The 17,749-nt window shown below is 40.0% G+C and overlaps 1 protein-coding gene across 12 annotated transcripts in view; it reads left to right on the top strand.

Annotated features, from left to right (window-relative positions):
- Nucleotides 1-17,749, top strand: part of JAKMIP1 (janus kinase and microtubule interacting protein 1) — a 341,711-nt gene that overhangs the window by 195,625 nt on the left and 128,337 nt on the right. For 11 of the 12 annotated variants that reach the window (XM_033949576.1, XM_033949596.1, XM_033949539.1 and 8 more), the window contains 3 exons: nucleotides 1,368-1,862; nucleotides 12,051-12,260; nucleotides 14,241-14,360. In XM_033949576.1, the coding sequence (XP_033805467.1) occupies nucleotides 1,368-1,862; nucleotides 12,051-12,260; nucleotides 14,241-14,360 (825 nt within the window). The remainder of the gene's footprint in view (nucleotides 1-1,367; nucleotides 1,863-12,050; nucleotides 12,261-14,240; nucleotides 14,361-17,749) is intronic. The other variant, XM_033949625.1, reaches the window with a different exon arrangement.

Genomic DNA, 17,749 nt, shown 5'->3' with positions numbered 1-17,749 from the left:
CAGCAGTGTTCCACATATAATTGCCGCATACGTCAAAGGGATTGTTGATTCCAGTATGAGATTAATCTGTCCCCGTATTGACTTCCAGAAGCTAACTATCAAAGGGCAATAGAACAACAGGTGATCCAGTGTCCCTATGTCTAGTGCCCCCCACACACTATTAATGCTGAGACTGCAGCTGTGCCCATACCCACCAGGGCCGCAATGAATCAAATTCAGAAAGCCAGTGTGAAAAGATGGGGTTTTTTTAGATCAGACTTAAAACGTCTATATGATGTCTCAGGGGTACTATGACTAATTCTACAAAGGAATGCCTATCCTTAGGCACCAAGAAGATGACAATTTAGAGTCTTCTATAAAGGAAAGTAAGGACCTGATTCTTAAAAATGTAGGCGTCTAACCGCCGTCAAATGGACCAATCGGGATGAATGTTTAAAAAAAAGAAAAAAAAATCGATGCAGCAAATGACACCTACAATGGAGGCATCTGACTCATGCCTACAGAAGTGCCTATGCACGCCTAAGTCTGGTGTAGGTGTGGCACTTGCTGAAAGTGGCCTTAGGTGTCCATAGGCCTGCTTAGACACTTCCGTAGGCGTGAGCCAGACGCCTTAAATGTAGACGTGATTCTGGACACGACGCTTACCAGTGATTGTAGGCCCTACCGGCGCCTACTGTGGCAGGCGCCATTTCCAGGACTCAAAGTCTAGAGTAGCCTGTCATTAGACCTACAACAAATCTGCACCTACTACAGTTTCATGAAAATGTTAAAGATACATCTTTTCTCTCTTAAGACCTCTCTGTAACCTCTTAAACCTACCTATCTAAGATCTGAAAACTTTGCTGTAATGTCAACTGTATGTCCTGTAACCAAATTGTAAACCATAATGATTCATAGCAGAAAATTGTGGGATATAAGAAACTGTATGATATGGTATGGCATGGTTATGCGGTGAGGGACTGAATATTGATTTAGCTAGCTATGTGTTAGCTGGCTTAATACAATAAGCAGATATTCAATGCAGAAGGCTGAATAGGGCCCGACACTGAATATCTGAGAATAATGCCAGCTAGGGGGCAGCAAATGCTCACTGCCACCGGCTGAATATCAGGGGGTAGGAGCTTTTTGCTTTACAACACTGAACACCTAACTTGGGATTCCTAAAGCAAAGAAAGTGGACTGCAGGTCTAAATACAGGTGCATTTATAGCTGAAATCTTAGATTTCAAGGTTCAGCTGAAAGCAAGTCCCTACTTAATGTGCTATATTCAGGCAACTAGTTTCTTTCAATATCAACCTCTTAGAAATAAATGTGAATGAGTCTCTCTTGACTGCTTTTATATTAATCTGTGGTGTTTTATGTTCCAGGTGAGTAAGCTGAGGGAGAGACTCCAGGACGTTAAGCAAGAGAGGGAGCAGGAGCAGCACAGACACACAGCGTACATCTCGGAGCTGAAAGCAAAGCTGCACGAGGAGAAGATGAAGGAACTGCAGGCCGTGAGGGAAGGCCTAATCCGGCAACACGAACAGGAAGTGGCCCGCATGGTAAAGATTAAGGACAGCGAACTTCAGCGCCTGCAATCCATGCTCAACGTGCTTCGGGATGGTGCAGCTGATAAAGTCAAAACAGCCCTCTTAAACGAAGCCAGGGAGGAAGCACGGAAAGCGTTTGATGGGGAGCGCATCAAGCTGCAGCAGGAGATCCTCGAGCTGAAGTCCAGCAAGCGGCAGGTGGAGGAAACCTTGGGTAATATCATGCAGGCCGACAAAACAAAAGCCGCTGACTTACGTGCTGCCTACCAGTCCCACCAAGACGAAGTGAACAGAATAAAGCGAGAATGCGAGCGAGATATCCGCAGACTGGTAAGTGAACGAAAGGAGAAACATTGTATTTTAATATTAATGACCTCGTTGCATTACATTTGCATGGCAGAGTTAGAGACTGCTAGGAAGCTCAGAAAAGGCTGTTCTGATAATCGTCCGGCAAATCAACCGGCTGGAACTAGTTTAGTGACCATTGTTAAGGGCGTGGCAAGTTTTGAGAATCTAGCCTTGAAACTGGAAACAGAACTGAGAATCCTAGGGATTGTATTCAACAAGAATCTATCCTGGGAGACCCAAATGACTGCAAAGTAGGAATGGGCTGAAAGCAACAAACTTTGCCTGAATCCAAGCAATATAGAGAACAAAACAGAAGGGGGACTGTCAAAAAGTAAGGAGTTATCTTCCTCTAAAGCAGGGATAGGGAACTCTGGTCCTCGAGAGCTGTATTCCAGTCGGGTTTTCAGGATTTCCCCAATGAATATGCATGAGATCTATTTGCATGCACTGCTTTCAATGCATATTCATTGGGGAAATCCTGAAAACCCGACTAGGAATGCGGCTCTCGGGGACCGGCGTTCCCTACCCCTGCTCTAATGCCACCACTCCACCTCCATACAGCAGGGGCTGCTAGCCCAAGACTGAGCGGACTACATGTCCCAGCCCGCACTGTGCTGTATAGCTGTATGCGAACATTAACCAAGAAAATATTCAGTTCTATAAAATTCTGAGTGAAGTGGAAAGGGTAAAGGTGAATCATTTGTTTACTCTTTCCAAGAACACTAGGACTAGGGGGCATGCCAGACAGAAAATTCTGCAGGCAAAGCCATGACAGCTGTCTTCTGAGATGATGAAGGACTTTTGCTTCTGGAGTTCATGCCACACAAGACAGCCATAACCGGGGAGAGTTACGCCAGCACAAGGAGAAAAGAGAAGAAAAACCCACAGCAGACGTGTTACTGCTTCACGACAATGTGACAGTGTACGTGTCACGACAATCACAGGCTGCCATCCGAGAATATGCATTTCAGCAGCTGAACCATCCACCCTACAGTCCTGACCTGGCTCCCTTGGATTACTTCCTGTTCCGAGTTTTGAAGATATCTCTCCATGGACAGTGGAGATGACGAAGATGTCAAGGGAGCTGTGACGTCATGGTTTGAAGGTCAGACAGAAGAATTCTTTTCAAAGGGGTTTGTCATTTCAGGAAAAGTGGATGAAGAATATGGAGCTATCAGGGGACTATATTGAAAATTTTTTTTTTGAAAACTCTCTTCTTTACTATTGAGGTAGATAAATTTCGAACACCCCTCGTAAGCGCAAGAAAACCGTTCTTTTCATGGCTGCATTTACTGGGCTCGGAGCAGGTTTTGTAGATACAAAACTGGGAGTTGGACTGTAAGTATATGATGGACCTTGCTACACCTGCCTCAGAATTTTTTAAGTGAATGTCTGGAACAGAAATTAATTAACACTAAAATCAATTCTTTTTCCTCTGTGTTTCCTTGCAGGCTTCTTTAGTACCATAAGATAAGACTGTAGGATAGGAAATATAGAGTACCTCACTAGAGGGCGCACTTGTAGCACATCAAGACATGATAAATTCAGTTTGTCATAGCCTATGTAAGGTTTGTTTTGCTCATGTATCATCCTGGTATTGTGAGGACTTTACTGCACCTCTGAAGCATAGGGAAGCTGATTAAAAAGGGATTATATAGAGAAATAAGACATCAGTGAAATAAGTTGATACCTTTTTTATTAAACTAACTTAATGCATTTTTTGATTAGTTTTCGAAGGTAGTCCTTTTTCAGATCAGAAATAAGCAAATGTTGACAAATATCAGAATATACGAGTAAGTGAAACATAAAAGCATTCCAATGGGAGAGGGAGGGGGTAGGCAAGGTGAGAAACAGGGGGAGATGGGTGGGTGATAAGAGGGTGACAAAGCAATATAGGGCTCCTTTTATGAAGCCGCGTTAGTGGTTTTAGCGCACGCAGCTTTTTAGCGCATGCTAAACCCGCGCTATGCAGCTAGAACTAACGCCAGCTCAATGCTGGCGTTAGCGTCTAGCGTGGCCGGCATTTTAGCGCACGCTATTAATGTGCGTTAAACCACTAACGCGGCTTCCTAAAAGGAGCCTATAATGTTATGGTTTGTAATGCCATAGAAAACCAAGATCTTTGTTAAGTCCTGTCTGATGGGTGTCAAAATCTTTTATCATTTTGCTTTCAAAGGTCTTTCATTCCTCGATTCTCTTTATCTGAAAGTATCTACATGTGTCTTTTTTCACATTGAATTTCAATAACTGGAAATCAGCCGAGCAGATCTTGAGCTATATTTTGGGTTTCATACTAAATCCTTTCTAAGAAAGCTGAGACTCGCTGTTTTATACTAAGCTCACGCAGATCTCATGCATATTCATTGGGGAAATCCTGAAAACCCGACTGGAATACGGCTCTCGAGGACCAGAGTTCCCTACCCCTGCTTTAGAGGAAGATAACTCCTTACTCTTTGACAGTCCCCTTCTGTTTTGTTCTCTATATTGCTTGGATTCAGGCAAAGTTTGTTGCTTTCAGCCCATTCCTACTTTGCAGTCATTTGGGTCTCCCAGGATAGATAGTGATTTGTGATTGTGCTGACACATTTTCCACATTTCTGTGTTCTGATAATCTGTGGTAATTTTCACACCATTAATATCTTATCCTTTTGATATTCAACTCATAAAATAATTAAAGTAATACAAACAGACACAACAAAAGCATATATCGGGCCAATCCACCAGATGCTTGAAATTTAGGACTGGGCTTTATCTGCAAAGAAACACATTATTACAAAACATATCAAGTATGATATCCAAGTGGATTGCCAATGCATTTTTGTTTTGAACTCAAATTATACTGTACTTAGATCTTGCTAAGTACTTGGGACCTTGGTTGGCCATTATTGGAAACAGGATACTGGGCTTCTTGGACCTTCATTCTGTCCCAGTATGGATGTTCTTAAGACCTCATTTCAATCCTAGAAAACATCTATCTGCAACCCTGAAAGAGTTTAATAAAAGGCTTTGACAAATAAATGGGGTCTTCAACAATTTTTTTTGAAAAACATCTTGTTGTTAAACAGCCTCAAAGAACATTCCATATCGGTGAACCAGCTATGGAAATAGTCACAGACCATGTTTTCATACAACATTTCAAACAACCCTCGTAGGTTGTTGAGAATTTCAAGGGCTTGTCTCTAAAAATGTTGAATATAGGGACAAGTCTACCTCATGTGTAAATGTCTCTACTTGATCACATTGCCTCCACCATAAAATTGAATTTTAGAATCCTATTTTGCCATTTTCTGTGGCATAATATAAGCTTTCATTAATAACTTAATTTGAATATTCAAGAGAGACTTTAAAATTGAGCATTATCTCCCCCTTTTATGAAGCCGCGTTAGGCTTTTTTTTATCTCCGGCCAAGGTGATAAAAGCTCCAACACTCATAGACTTCCTATGAGCGTCGGAGCTAATACCACCGCTTAAAGCAGCTTCATAAAAGGCGGCCTTAACTATTTAGACCAGGGGTGTCAAAGTCCCTCCTCGAGGGCCGTAATCCAGTCGGGTTTTCAGGATTTCCCCAATGAATATGCATTGAAAGCAGTGCATGCACATAGATCTCATGCATATTCATTGGGGAAATCCTGAAAACCCGACTGGATTCCGGCCCTCGAGGACCGACTTTGACACCTGTGATTTAGACCATAGAGGCAACCAGTAAGATTCTCAGCCAATAAATCGAAGATCATGTTCCCACTTCTAAGGATATATGTATATGCACAGTTGACTCAGTAGATTTCTGCAACACCCTATATAATCTAGCAATGGAAACTCTCTCCTCATTTGTTATTAAAAAAAACTTTCTCAGATGGGCAATTCTCTCTTGTAAAACAAATATGTTTATCTGGGTTTTCTACAAATTGAAAAAAATAAATTGGTTTCCCTAATTTCTAAACCAACTTCTTGCGAGTTTGAAAGTTTTTTTTGGCCAGAAAAAATTGTGCAAAGTCAAAGGATGGCCTCATTTAGAAGGACAACCACAAACTCGCAAGGCAATTGGTCAAGCCAATCGGGGGCCTTAGGCACTGGGGAGGGGAAGGTGTGTTATTTAGAACTGACAGTGGCGGCTGAAGCGGGAGCCTCTGTGGGCTTCCTGCTTCCAACGTTTTAAAGAGGTACATCGGAGGTTCAGGGGGAGGTTTGGGGCAGGGAACAGCAGGGGACCTCTGGTGGCAGGAGGGAGTGTGCATCTCTCCTGCAATATTGCTGCTGCAGGGTGAAGGGGGGGGGTGTCCGGTGGCAAGAGGACGTGGCATCCCTGATGCCATTTTTTTGCGTTTGAGGAGACAGTGGTTCAGGGAGACCACATTTGACAGGGGTCGTTGCGGCGGGCAGGCGGTGGGGGACTTTTTCATCTTTATTTTTTTTTAATAGGACAGATATTTTGCATGTAGTATAGTCTACCTAAAGTTAGGTGCCTACATTGGTTGCATTTCGCTAGCTCTGCTCCAGTTATCACTTCTCTAGTGAGTCCCAGCTACACAGAAACAAGAAGTTACATCAGATAGAGATTCTGGAGTCGGCTAGCTGCTAGCAATGCTCTGCATTAATTGCTGGCACTGCTAGCAGCATATGAAAGGTCAGGGGGAGGAAGGGATTCCAGCGACATACTGGACCATGGGGGTGGTGGGGGTGAGGGAGGAGTAGGAGGCAAGCGATACTGTACCAAGGGGCAGGGGGAGGGAGGAAGAGAATGAGAGAGATAACAGACTGCTTGGAGGGGAGGGGGTAGAATTCAGGAGTACATGAAGATCTGTCAAATGAGAGAGAAAGATCATAAATCCCGAGGGTGGATGGGGGAGAAGGAGAGTGTTCAGGAGTATGGGAAGATTTGCTGGGAGAAAGAGGTGCAGACTGGTAGGGGGGGGGGGGGGGCGATGTTTGCGATGGCCAGATGCTGGAAACAGGGGATGGATAAAACAAGGGAGATGGTGACAGGGGAAGAAAGGAGAGAAATGGTGATCACGGAGTGATGGGAAGGGAAAGGGGAGAGGGATGATAGTGCTCAAATGAATGGTGGGGAAGGGAAGAGAAGAAACAGAAACTAGACAGAAAGTTGATTGTGAAAGATGGATATAGAGCAGGAAGTAGAGGAAAAAAAAGAGAGAGCGAATAGACAGGAGGCCCTGGAAATAGAGTTCAGAGCATAGGGAAGCAGAACCAGGAATGATTAAAAAGATAAAATCATAGGAAATGTGAGGGGCACTTTATGTGATCACGTCATTAAAATTTTTAATTGATGTACAGCCCTTATACAGTATATGTGTGTGTTATTCGAAAAATCTCACATTCCTCATCTTTGTAAACATTTTTTGGCTTCTTCTACTCGTTGTGCATGCCTCTGTGTACATGATAATTGGGGCACTGTCCTGTTTTTCCACACTTTGTTTATGCACCGTTTGCATTTTATTTGGTTGTCATATTCCCCCCTCCCCCCTTTTATAAAACTAGCGCGGTTTTCAGTGCCAGCCGAGGCAGTAACAGCTCTGATGCTCATAGTGAGCATCGGAGCTGTTACTACCATGGCCGGCGCTAAAATCCACATTACGTTTTTGTAAAAGGGGGTTTGTGTGCTAAGAGCTAAGGAGCTGTGCTAAGGTTCAGCCTAGATGTCTTAACACGTAGTTTACTAAACTGGCCCCTTCATAGGATAGTTAATTCTGCAAAGTATACTAAAAGCATTGCAGTGTAGAGTGATTTTGTCTTGGAACAGAGCCTGTAGCATGAGATCATTGCTCTCTATTTATTTACTATGTTGTCTGCTTCTAATTACATGATAACTGATAATTTAGGTAGCGATTCCGTTGTAAAGCAAACCCTGTTGTGTAGCTGTTGAAACCCAGCAGGACTGAAGTTTGTTGTGATGTATCTTGCACTTCGAAGGATTTACAGTATTTCATTTTAGGAGGTAGTAGTGCATGCTTTACTTTCCAAAATGGTCTGAAAGCAATTCCTAATGTGGAATATTGCATTGCAACACTGATTAGGCATGGTGACTGTATCTGATATGTGCTGGTACAGAAGAAAAGCTGAGTATCTCGTAACAAAAGTAAAGTTGGAATGCCCAAATGGTTGATCCTCAGCCATCTCTGTAATGTATTAGATGGGCTGGCCATTTTGCCCATGTTTGAGCATTCTCTGTTTCTTTTAGAGGAGTTTTGTTGGTATCCATTGTATCAGAAAATAAGCTTGTAGCTGTGCTTGTACCATCTCTCTGTCACTGCATACTGATTCAGGAGTACATAAGTACAGATAGGGCTTTCTTTAGATACCTTCACACAATCGTGCAATCATACTATATGTTAACCACTTCATTCACTCCATTCACTTTCAAGGATCTGCAGAGTCGAGCACAGTAATCTCTCATTATTTCTTAAAGATACTGCTTCTAATCGTTATTAATCCTTTCTTTGCTTCATTTTAATTTAATTTTTAAATAAATATCATTTTGTATTTTTTATTTTTTAAAGACTTTTTAAAGACTTTAAAGACTTTTTTTCTGTAAAATTGCTTGTAAAGCAGGCACTTATCTTTCAATGAAGTTCTGCTGACATGTTTCGCCTTTCTGGCTGCATCAAGGCTGTCCCCTGAATGAGAGGAATACAGAATTACTATATTCCACTCTATATCATCATTGTCAAATATTTATTGACTAGTTCCTATAGTTAGTTAATACATATTTAATACAAATTTAACTTTTTTTACCTTTCTACAATTAGCTCCATCATCAAGCCTGCTGTTTGCTCTGGACAAGATGGCGCAGCGTTATTTCCAGCTTACTTATTCAAAACCTCACTGTGACGTCAGACTTACCTAGTGTTTTCATTGGTTTAGGAGAATTCTTCTCTTAATAACAATCCTTTCTTTAATGTTTTTATTTTATTTTTAATCTTTATTTTTAATCTCGATCTACCCAGAAATCCTATATTCCCTATCTTTCCTGTCATTTATAATAATGTACTACAGAGTGGAGTAGAACGGGTACAAGTGGATCGATTTTTCACTCTGTCAAAAATTACAATGACTAGGGGGACACTCTATGAAGTTACAGGGAAATACTTTTAAAACCAATTGGAGGAAAAAATTTTCACTCGGAGAATAGTTAAGCTCTAGAACGCATTGCCAGAGGATGTGGTAAGAGCAGATAGCATAGCTGGTTTTAAGAAAGGGTTGGACAATTTCCTGGAGGAAAAGTCTATAGTCTGTTATTGAGAAAGCCATGGGGGAAGCCACTGCATGTCTTGGATTGGTAGCATGGAATGTTGCTACTCCTTGGGTTTTGGCCAGGTACTAGTGACCTGGATTGGCCACCGTGAGAACGGGCTACTAGGCTTGATGGACCATTGGTCTGATCCAGTAAGGCTATTCTTATGGTCTTATTAAATGGCTAATATCATGAATAATTTGACTTTTAAATATCTTTGCCTGTCTAGAGAAATTAACACTTTTTTTTTGTAAATCTTTATTAATTTTAAAATATAAATAGTGCAACACAATGAATTTAAACATAAACAAATCAAGAAATGAACTTTAAATAAGCAAATAATTCGAAAAACACTTATTTTCTCCCCCTCCCCCTTAACTAATAAAAGTAGATATACATTTATAATTTCCATACAATAAATAAAATAGGAATAACAAACAATAATACTTTTCCCACCACTTTCCCTCCCACCCTGGATGTGTAAGGAGGTCAGATAAAAAAGAAAAGGTACATGACATCTATTGTGACTCAATAAATGATGCCAATGGGCTCCACACCATGTTAAATACTTTACTATAACCTAAAATTTCAGCGTTCATTCTTTCATATTTATAACTAGAACACGTTTGCCCAACAGAAAGTATAATTAAGTCGATCATAACATTTCCAATTGCGTATTATCATTTGAATGGCTATTCCCGTCATTATTAAGAAAAATTGGCTTTTATAACTATCTAAAGAAGGTTTAACATGTAATAAAGTACCACAAATTATAGCTTCATAAGTTAGTGGTATCGATGACCCAAGTACAGCATTAATTTGTCCCTATATCGACTTCCAAAAATTAAGTATCAATGGATAATAATACAACAAATGATCTAAAGTCCCTATATCAATATGACAGTGCCAGCATCTATTAGATTTAGAACTGTCTAACTTTTGCAAACAAACTGGGGTCCAAAAAATCCTATGCAACAAGAAAAACCAAGTTTGTCTCATAGATGCTGATGCTGTACATTTCAACCTCCAAGTCCAAATTCGTGGCCATCGAGATGCAGAAATATACTGTTTTATCTCGTTGCTCCAAATATCTCTAAGACTATTTTTTGGTTTCTTATTCAAAAATTCAGAAATTAATTTATACCACTGGGTGGCCTGATGTCCTAATAATTCTGTCTGGAAGCATAAAATCTGCACGCTATAATAAGAGTTTAAGTTTTTCCAATCAGGAAACCCGCTCTGAATGGCCTGCTTCAACGGCAACCACCTATAATTTTGAGACTTTAAAATACCAAATGATTGTTACAGTCATGAAAAATCAAGCAGTTTCCCATTAAACATAACATCATCGAATACCTGCCTGCATCCAATTCTTCCATAAGATCCCAGCACTGCCTATTTGAATCTTGGAGTTTAGCCATAAGGACTGAAAAGTAGATTTCATCATTGGAACATCTGTTAATTTATCAATAACACATTAACACTTTTTTTTAATTTTTTTATTCATTTTAAAGCCATGATTAAGTGCAGGATATAATACAATCATTTAACTCTATAAAAGCACTTAAATGCATTTACAATTATAATTTATGACAAATAGATATCACCTCCCCCTCCAATTACATTCAAAAAATACACTCAAATTGAAAAATACATTCCAACCCACCCTTGACTTGTATGACCAAAGGGCATAATCACTAATCACTCTATGCAAAATTTTGTCAATGGCTCCTAAATCTTCAGAAACTTCTTATAATGTCCCTTATGTATAGCCATACTTCGTTCTATCTTAAAAATATGACATATAGACTCCCACCAAAAGGTATAGTTCAGTCTATCTCAGTTTTTCTAATTCCTTAAAATAAGCTGAATGGCAACCCCTGTCATAATAAATAGAAATTTATTGTTGTGAGATGATATGAAAAGTATGTGATAAGAGCTAAAAAAAAAGACATTAACACATTTTACAGTAGGAACAATGCTTTTAGCCAATGAAAGTTGCACTTGTTTCAGTTAAAAAAAAAAAAATCCCTGATAAACTAAAAAACAAAACAACCCCTTCCCCCACAAAAACCCCAAAATGAACAGGTTGCTTGTTTTGTCAGTAAGCAGTATAATTAATACAGCAAACAATATAATTAATACAGCATGCAGACCAAAATGAAGAGAAAAAGGTAAGCGTTTAGACTTTTTGGTGACTTTTCTTGATGAAAACTGAGAAAAAGTGGAAGGAGAAAACTTTGACTTTTTAATTATGGTATGTGTGTTACAGGGTGACATTCCAAAAATACCAAAGATCAACTTGACCTAGCGTTGTTGTTCATTGCCACCTAATTTAGTTATACTTCACCTCTATTACCCCGTTGTATGTTTACCCTTTTCAGGATCGAGCTGTGCCACAGTGAAGTAAAGTGGGGCTTGTTTGCAGATTTGGTTCAGAAGCAAAGTTATGCAGATTGAAAGCTTAGTAACGAGAGCAGTTCCATGGAAAATAGTTCAGCAGGGTGGTCCAGTTCTGTGATGCCAATGTTCAGTCTTTACAGTACCACAATTGAGAACTTGGATTAAAAGCGAACTTGGATATAAATGATATAAAGAGACAGGGGTGGGTACTTGTGGCATGGGAGTAAGTACTGTATGTGAGGGTGGGGGTGGTTTGTTTTTTTATGTGTATTTTATGTAGGACAAGGCAGTTAAGACAAGACTTTGCTTGTATGTATGTGTATTTGTAATGTGTGGATTTTGTGTGGGGTTTTTTATTTTTTTTTTTACTATGTATGGTTTTTCAGAACTCGCTTTGTATAAAACGGAATATAAATAAAAACCATAAACTACAGTTTAAAATTCTCATTTTGCTAACCCTGCTCTGGTTTGTTGGAACACTTGTAATCCTTTTTGTGTTGTCTGTCTTGTCCTAACAGATGGAGGAGATTAGAGGTAAAGACCGCATGATCCTGGCTTTGGAAAAAGAGCTTGGCGTGCAGGCAGGCTACGCACAGAAGCTGCTGCTCCAGAAGGAGGCGCTGGATGAGCAGCTTGTCCAGGTAAAGGAAGCAGAGCGACATCATGGCAGCCCCAAGAAGGAACTTCCAGCTGGGGTCGGAGATATCACTGAGCTAATGGGAACCCTGGTGAGACTACAGAATCTCTCTGAAATATCTGTCCTTCTCCAGTAGACTTAGATATACACTTCCCCGTCCGTATTCGCGGTTTTTTGTTCCCTGGCTCCCCTCCCCAAATTTATGTCACAGGAAATTGCTGCTTCCGGCATTGCACAGAGGAAATCGCTGCTCATGGCGTTTTACAGAGAAAATCGATGCTCCCAGCGTTGTATGGAGCAAATCGCTACACTTGCACCTGACACCTCCGGCTTCTGCCTGCCTGCCTGCCTTGAGCATGCATCTGTGCATGCTCAAGGCCCAGCAGACGAGTAGGCCGATCTTCAAGAGTGCCCAGATGAGGGTAAGAAGGGGCGGGGGGGTGCCCAATTGTGTCGGGGGGGATGTCGGATCGTGTCAGGGGGTGCCCAATCGTGTCGGGGGGGGGGGGGGGTCAGATCGTGACGGGGAGGTGCCCAATCGTGTCGGGGGGGGGGGTCGGATCATGGCGGGGGGGGGGGGGTGCTCGTAAATCGAGCCATGCTCGGTTTCCGAGGCACCGATTTTGCAAATGTTTTGCTCGTCTTGCAAAACACTCGCAAACCGGTGCACTCGTAAACCGAGGTACCACTGTATTTCTCTTCCCTGAGTATAGTAAGTTAGAATATGTCAGCCACATGGAATGAATCTCTTCCACATGGAGTGAACCTCTTCCAAACTGGCTTTCAATCCAAGTTCTCAATTATAGCTTCAAAATTACTCCTATAAACAAATCTAATCATTGACCTTGCTTGCATCTGTTTAGGTCAATTTTTTTTTTTTCGTTATAACCAGTTATAATCAGTGATTCTATTTTGTGAAACCTTGTAGAACTACTTCTATGGCACAGGTGACATATTAAAAGTTAGTTAACATATGAGTAAGTAGTAAAATCCCACTTACTGTCTGTTAAACCCAGATTTTACCCCACTTTAGTTAAAAGGGCCCTTTCCCTTTCTTAGAGAAACTATTTATTGCCAATTTTTTTAGTTTTGAAATACTTTGAAGTGCTCATGGAGCAGCCGCTTTTGGATATAATTGAAAATTGTAAGGCTCCTTCTGTTTTGCAGTTGAGGCCTTACTATTAAGTATTTCTATAGCGTTACCAGAAGTACGCAGTGCTGTACAGAGTCACAAAGAAGAAAACAGTCCCTGCTCAAAAGCGCTTACAATCTAAACAGCCAAGACAGACAAACAGGATGTCATGGATACAGTTAAGGGAATGGTTAATTAGCTGGCTGGGTTGGGACGCAGAGGAGTAGGGTTAAGGATTGGAGGCTATATCAAAAAGGGTTTTATGGTTTTACAGGTTTTTATGAGAGCCAAATTAAGGATACCTCATCAGGAAACCAATTTACTAATGTGTTTTCACACATAAATGTAGAGGTGATCATTTTATCATGCGTTTTCTAAGAATGGCTATTATAAAATTGTGTAGGTAAATATGTGCATTTAAGTATACTGTAAGTGCCAACAAAAGTGCTTTTACCTTTACATGTCTGCACATAGACATCGGATGTCATGTATTTCTTAATTTCTTGTGGTCTATTTTTTAAAAATTATTATTTTTTTTTTTGAGATCGAGGTTATCAGTATAGAATGTGAGCCTTTTCTAAGGCAGGGACCTGTCCACTGTACCTGAATTGTAGGTCATCTTAAGCACAGGATTGGAAAAGCAAATCCAAACTTGAATTAGTGCGGTTTACAATTGTTGATTTTTAGCCCATCGCTATTTTGAAAGCTATATTGTGCAAAACATCAATGGGGAAATATTTCTTTGTAGTTCAACTTTGTTAAATTCTTTTCAGCTTTAGATTAGCTCAGGAACTGCCACTGCTTTCCTGATTTGAGATCTGAGTGAATTTAATGGCCAATACGTATGCTGCTATTCACATTTCTCATGCTTTCCAGAAGTTCGTCTGAATGCTTTATTTGTATCTTTTGACTTGAGATTTTTTTTTATTATTATTGAAGGAGCAGCATGTGGATGAGCGAGACCTACGCAGATTTCAGCTAAAAATTGCTGAATTGAACGGTGTGATACGAAAGCTGGAAGACAGAAACACCCTTTTAGCTGATGAAAGAAATGAACTGGTAAAAAAAAAAAGAAAATACTTAGTAACATTGCTAATTGCAAATGAAAAGGTAGAAAGCGTTGGAACGATTTTACTATATCTGCTCAGCAGGATACTCATCTGAGCGTTTTGGTAGTGAATGTGCCACCGAGATTAGGCAGTTTTAGGCAAATCTGGCATCTACTGGGTACTGCAATAGCAAGAGCTATAAGAGGCCCCATGATCCCATTCCAATCTAAAGTCTGATGCTTCTACCTCGGGGGTTTTTAAAAAAAATTCTTTATTGATTTTCAAATTTTGACAGTGCAATACAAATATATTAAACATGAGCATTATACATAACACACTTATAATACACAAAATTAATACTTTACCAATCCTTTTCTCCTTCCCTTCCTCACATAACTATTACACTGCACATGTATATATTATTACAATATTATAGATAAATGTCTTTAGCAAACCCAAATACCTTCCCCTCCCCCCCACCCCTCACCCCCAGATGTGTAAGGAATCTGTAAAAAGGGAGATACCTGACATTCATTGCAGTTCAACATATGCAGTCAATGGGCTCCACACCTTATTTAATGTCATATTAGACCCCCAAACACTCCGCATTCATTCTCTCATATTTATACATGGAACAAATATTTGCCCACCAAAATGTGTAATTTAGTCTGTCGTAACTCTTCCAGTTACACGTAATCATCTGGATGGCTATTCCGGTCATAATAAAGAAGATTCTACCTCGTTTTTGATGTTCAGTAAATAAGATGTGTGGTGAACTTGAACAATTTTTGAAGTTTTCTTTAAAGACGTGATTTTGTAAAAGTTTTTGTACTAAACATGCATGAAATAGTAGTTTGCATGTGAATCATAACCAGTTTGGATGCTTCACACTGTTAAGAATGAAGAATTGGTACTTCCTATGCTTTCTCTATGATTCAACTACTTGGAGTGTAAGCAGCTAGGTGCAGGGCTGGCTCAACCTATGGACCAGGTGAGGCCCTTGTCCGGGGTGCCAAAATCCCAGTCCCCTCTGTGAGCAAGGAAGGAGAGATGCCTATTTGGGATTCAGGAATTTGGTATTCTTTATCACCAGCATAGCGAGGAGAAGTTTCCAAGTTTATTTCGGTTTTGATATACCACTCATTGTATAACTGAGCAGTGTACAATTTAAAAAATAGGGTAAAAATAACTTAGAACGTCTTACTAAATTATAATAACATACGTAACAACATCAAATAAGATACAGATGGGTAAGGGGATGAACTACATTATCATATTAGAAAGGAAGGGGGAGGGAAGACACATGAAGAAAAAATGGGGAAGGGTAGGGAAGAATTCTTAGATCGAAATATAGGGGAAACTACTGGATTATTGGTGGCGGGGCACTGATTCAAAAGTTGGCTTAAGATGCCACAGTCCCTTGAGCTGACCCTGGCTAGGTGGCTTCACTAATAGCATAAGTTTACTTCATTACTGCATAGAATTTGAATATAAGGGCATTCTAACAATTTTTATAAACTTCCATCTAAATATATTGGGCCTGATATTCAGCATGAGGTGATCAGCACTTTGCTGACTATTGCCGATGTTAAACCCAGAAATTTAATGCTGAGCCACGTCTGAGCACTTACAATGAATTTCCGCATTTGCTGAGCCACATAAGCCAATTTAGCTCTTGGCTCTTAGACTTGTTCGCTAATTTTCTGTGAGATGCATGTATGGGTCAACATGGAATGATCTTTATTATTTTGTATGTGCCATAGATTGAAAAATGTTAGCTGAATTCACAAGAATTGCTGCGCCAAATTAGAGGTTAATCTTATAGCATGTTGCTTAGTGTGAGAGGGCCCATATAAAATATCAGCACAAAACTGCAGAAATAGAGCCTAAAATGAAGCCACAGGAATCCACATCTGGGTTTTTCTTATGTTCTTAGCTCCTAAGACTAAAACTGAGCAGTTGAGAATGTCACCATATCCTGAGATTGAATCAATAAGTCTATATTAGGCCTCTGTGGAGAATCTGTTTACTGTATTCTGATTAAATCCAAGTTTCCAAGTTTATTGTAAATTTGATTAAATGCTTATCAAAATATTAAGCAATAAAAATAAGGGTAAGAACAGAAATAAAAACAGAATTAAAAACAACAGTATTAAAAGGACGAAATATACTCAGACCCATAACTCACAGTAAGCACAGCTGATGTGATTTATAGTTTCAGGTAGAAAACATGATAGGAAACAATGAGAAATGCTGCACCTGGTAATAGAAATAGTTCAGTAGATATCTCTCTGAGCAAGAGAGTAAGATGGAATTTATAAGCATGTGGATAATGAAACACCTGAATAATAAAGCAACTCAGCGGCCCCTTTTTTGGCAAGTAGACCTGTTTTGACTTCGTCTAAGTCAAAACATATAGGCAACCTGCCTAAGGTTTTGGTTACTCTTCTCTTCTATGTATAAGTTCATGTAAACCTTTTTTTTCCTTCTCTTCCTATATTTTAAGTTCGTGTAAACCGTGCCGAGCTCCACAACATCCGTGGAGATGATGCGGTATATAAACTTAAGGTTTAGTTTAGTTTAGTTTAGTTTCTTGTGGATCTGGCCATCCCAGAATTATCCAAATTGGCATTACACTCATTTCTTGGAGCACAGCTCCCAACACACGCTCTTGTCAAAATGATAAATATTCCATAAGAGTATCGGAAGTACAAAATGCCTTAGGTTTCCAAAGATTTTCTCATATACTGTATTTGGAGAGTGACCAGTGAAACACTAGCTTTTAAAAAGGGTTCTCGAGGTGATCCAGGAATCTACAGACTGGCGAGTCTGATGACGGTGCTGGACTCAGGGCTCACACACTAATTTTTGTAATGGCTGTGCACTAATGTCAACATTAGCATATGTATTATTACTACTGATGGGAAACAACGCTATGCCTGACATTCATATCATAAATAACTCACTGCAATGCCCTATATAATTATTGTAATCAATAGTTCCAGATTTCTAATAAATTATTTTATAAAGTAATTTTAATTATTTGAATGTGATATGCTCAGTACACCTTCATCACGGCCATATCCGAAGATAATTGGACCATGATTGTAAAGGGGAACCATCATGGCACGCATATGGCCCCTAAATAACCAACCCTCCCAGTCTAAAGATATTTTAAAGGGATCAAAAACATGTGACCACTAAGATTCCTGTACTTAATCTGACTCAGTCAGTGTCACTTGATGATTATTCAAACGCCGTTCAAAATCGGGTCCACATTCAGCACGGCTGAGTCCCAGGATGAGCAGGAGCCATAGAGCTGGTGTAAGTGGGGTACCTAAACGTGGAAGAGATGTGCGTAACTTAAGAGTACTCAAGTAAATGGGAGCCACTCTTGCA

The sequence above is a fragment of the Geotrypetes seraphini genome, chromosome 1 (genome assembly GCF_902459505.1).
Source record: "Geotrypetes seraphini chromosome 1, aGeoSer1.1, whole genome shotgun sequence".
Lineage (NCBI taxonomy): Eukaryota > Metazoa > Chordata > Amphibia > Gymnophiona > Dermophiidae > Geotrypetes > Geotrypetes seraphini.
The sequence above is the reverse complement of the archived record's forward strand: the minus strand, read 5'-3'. Positions and strand labels throughout refer to the sequence as shown.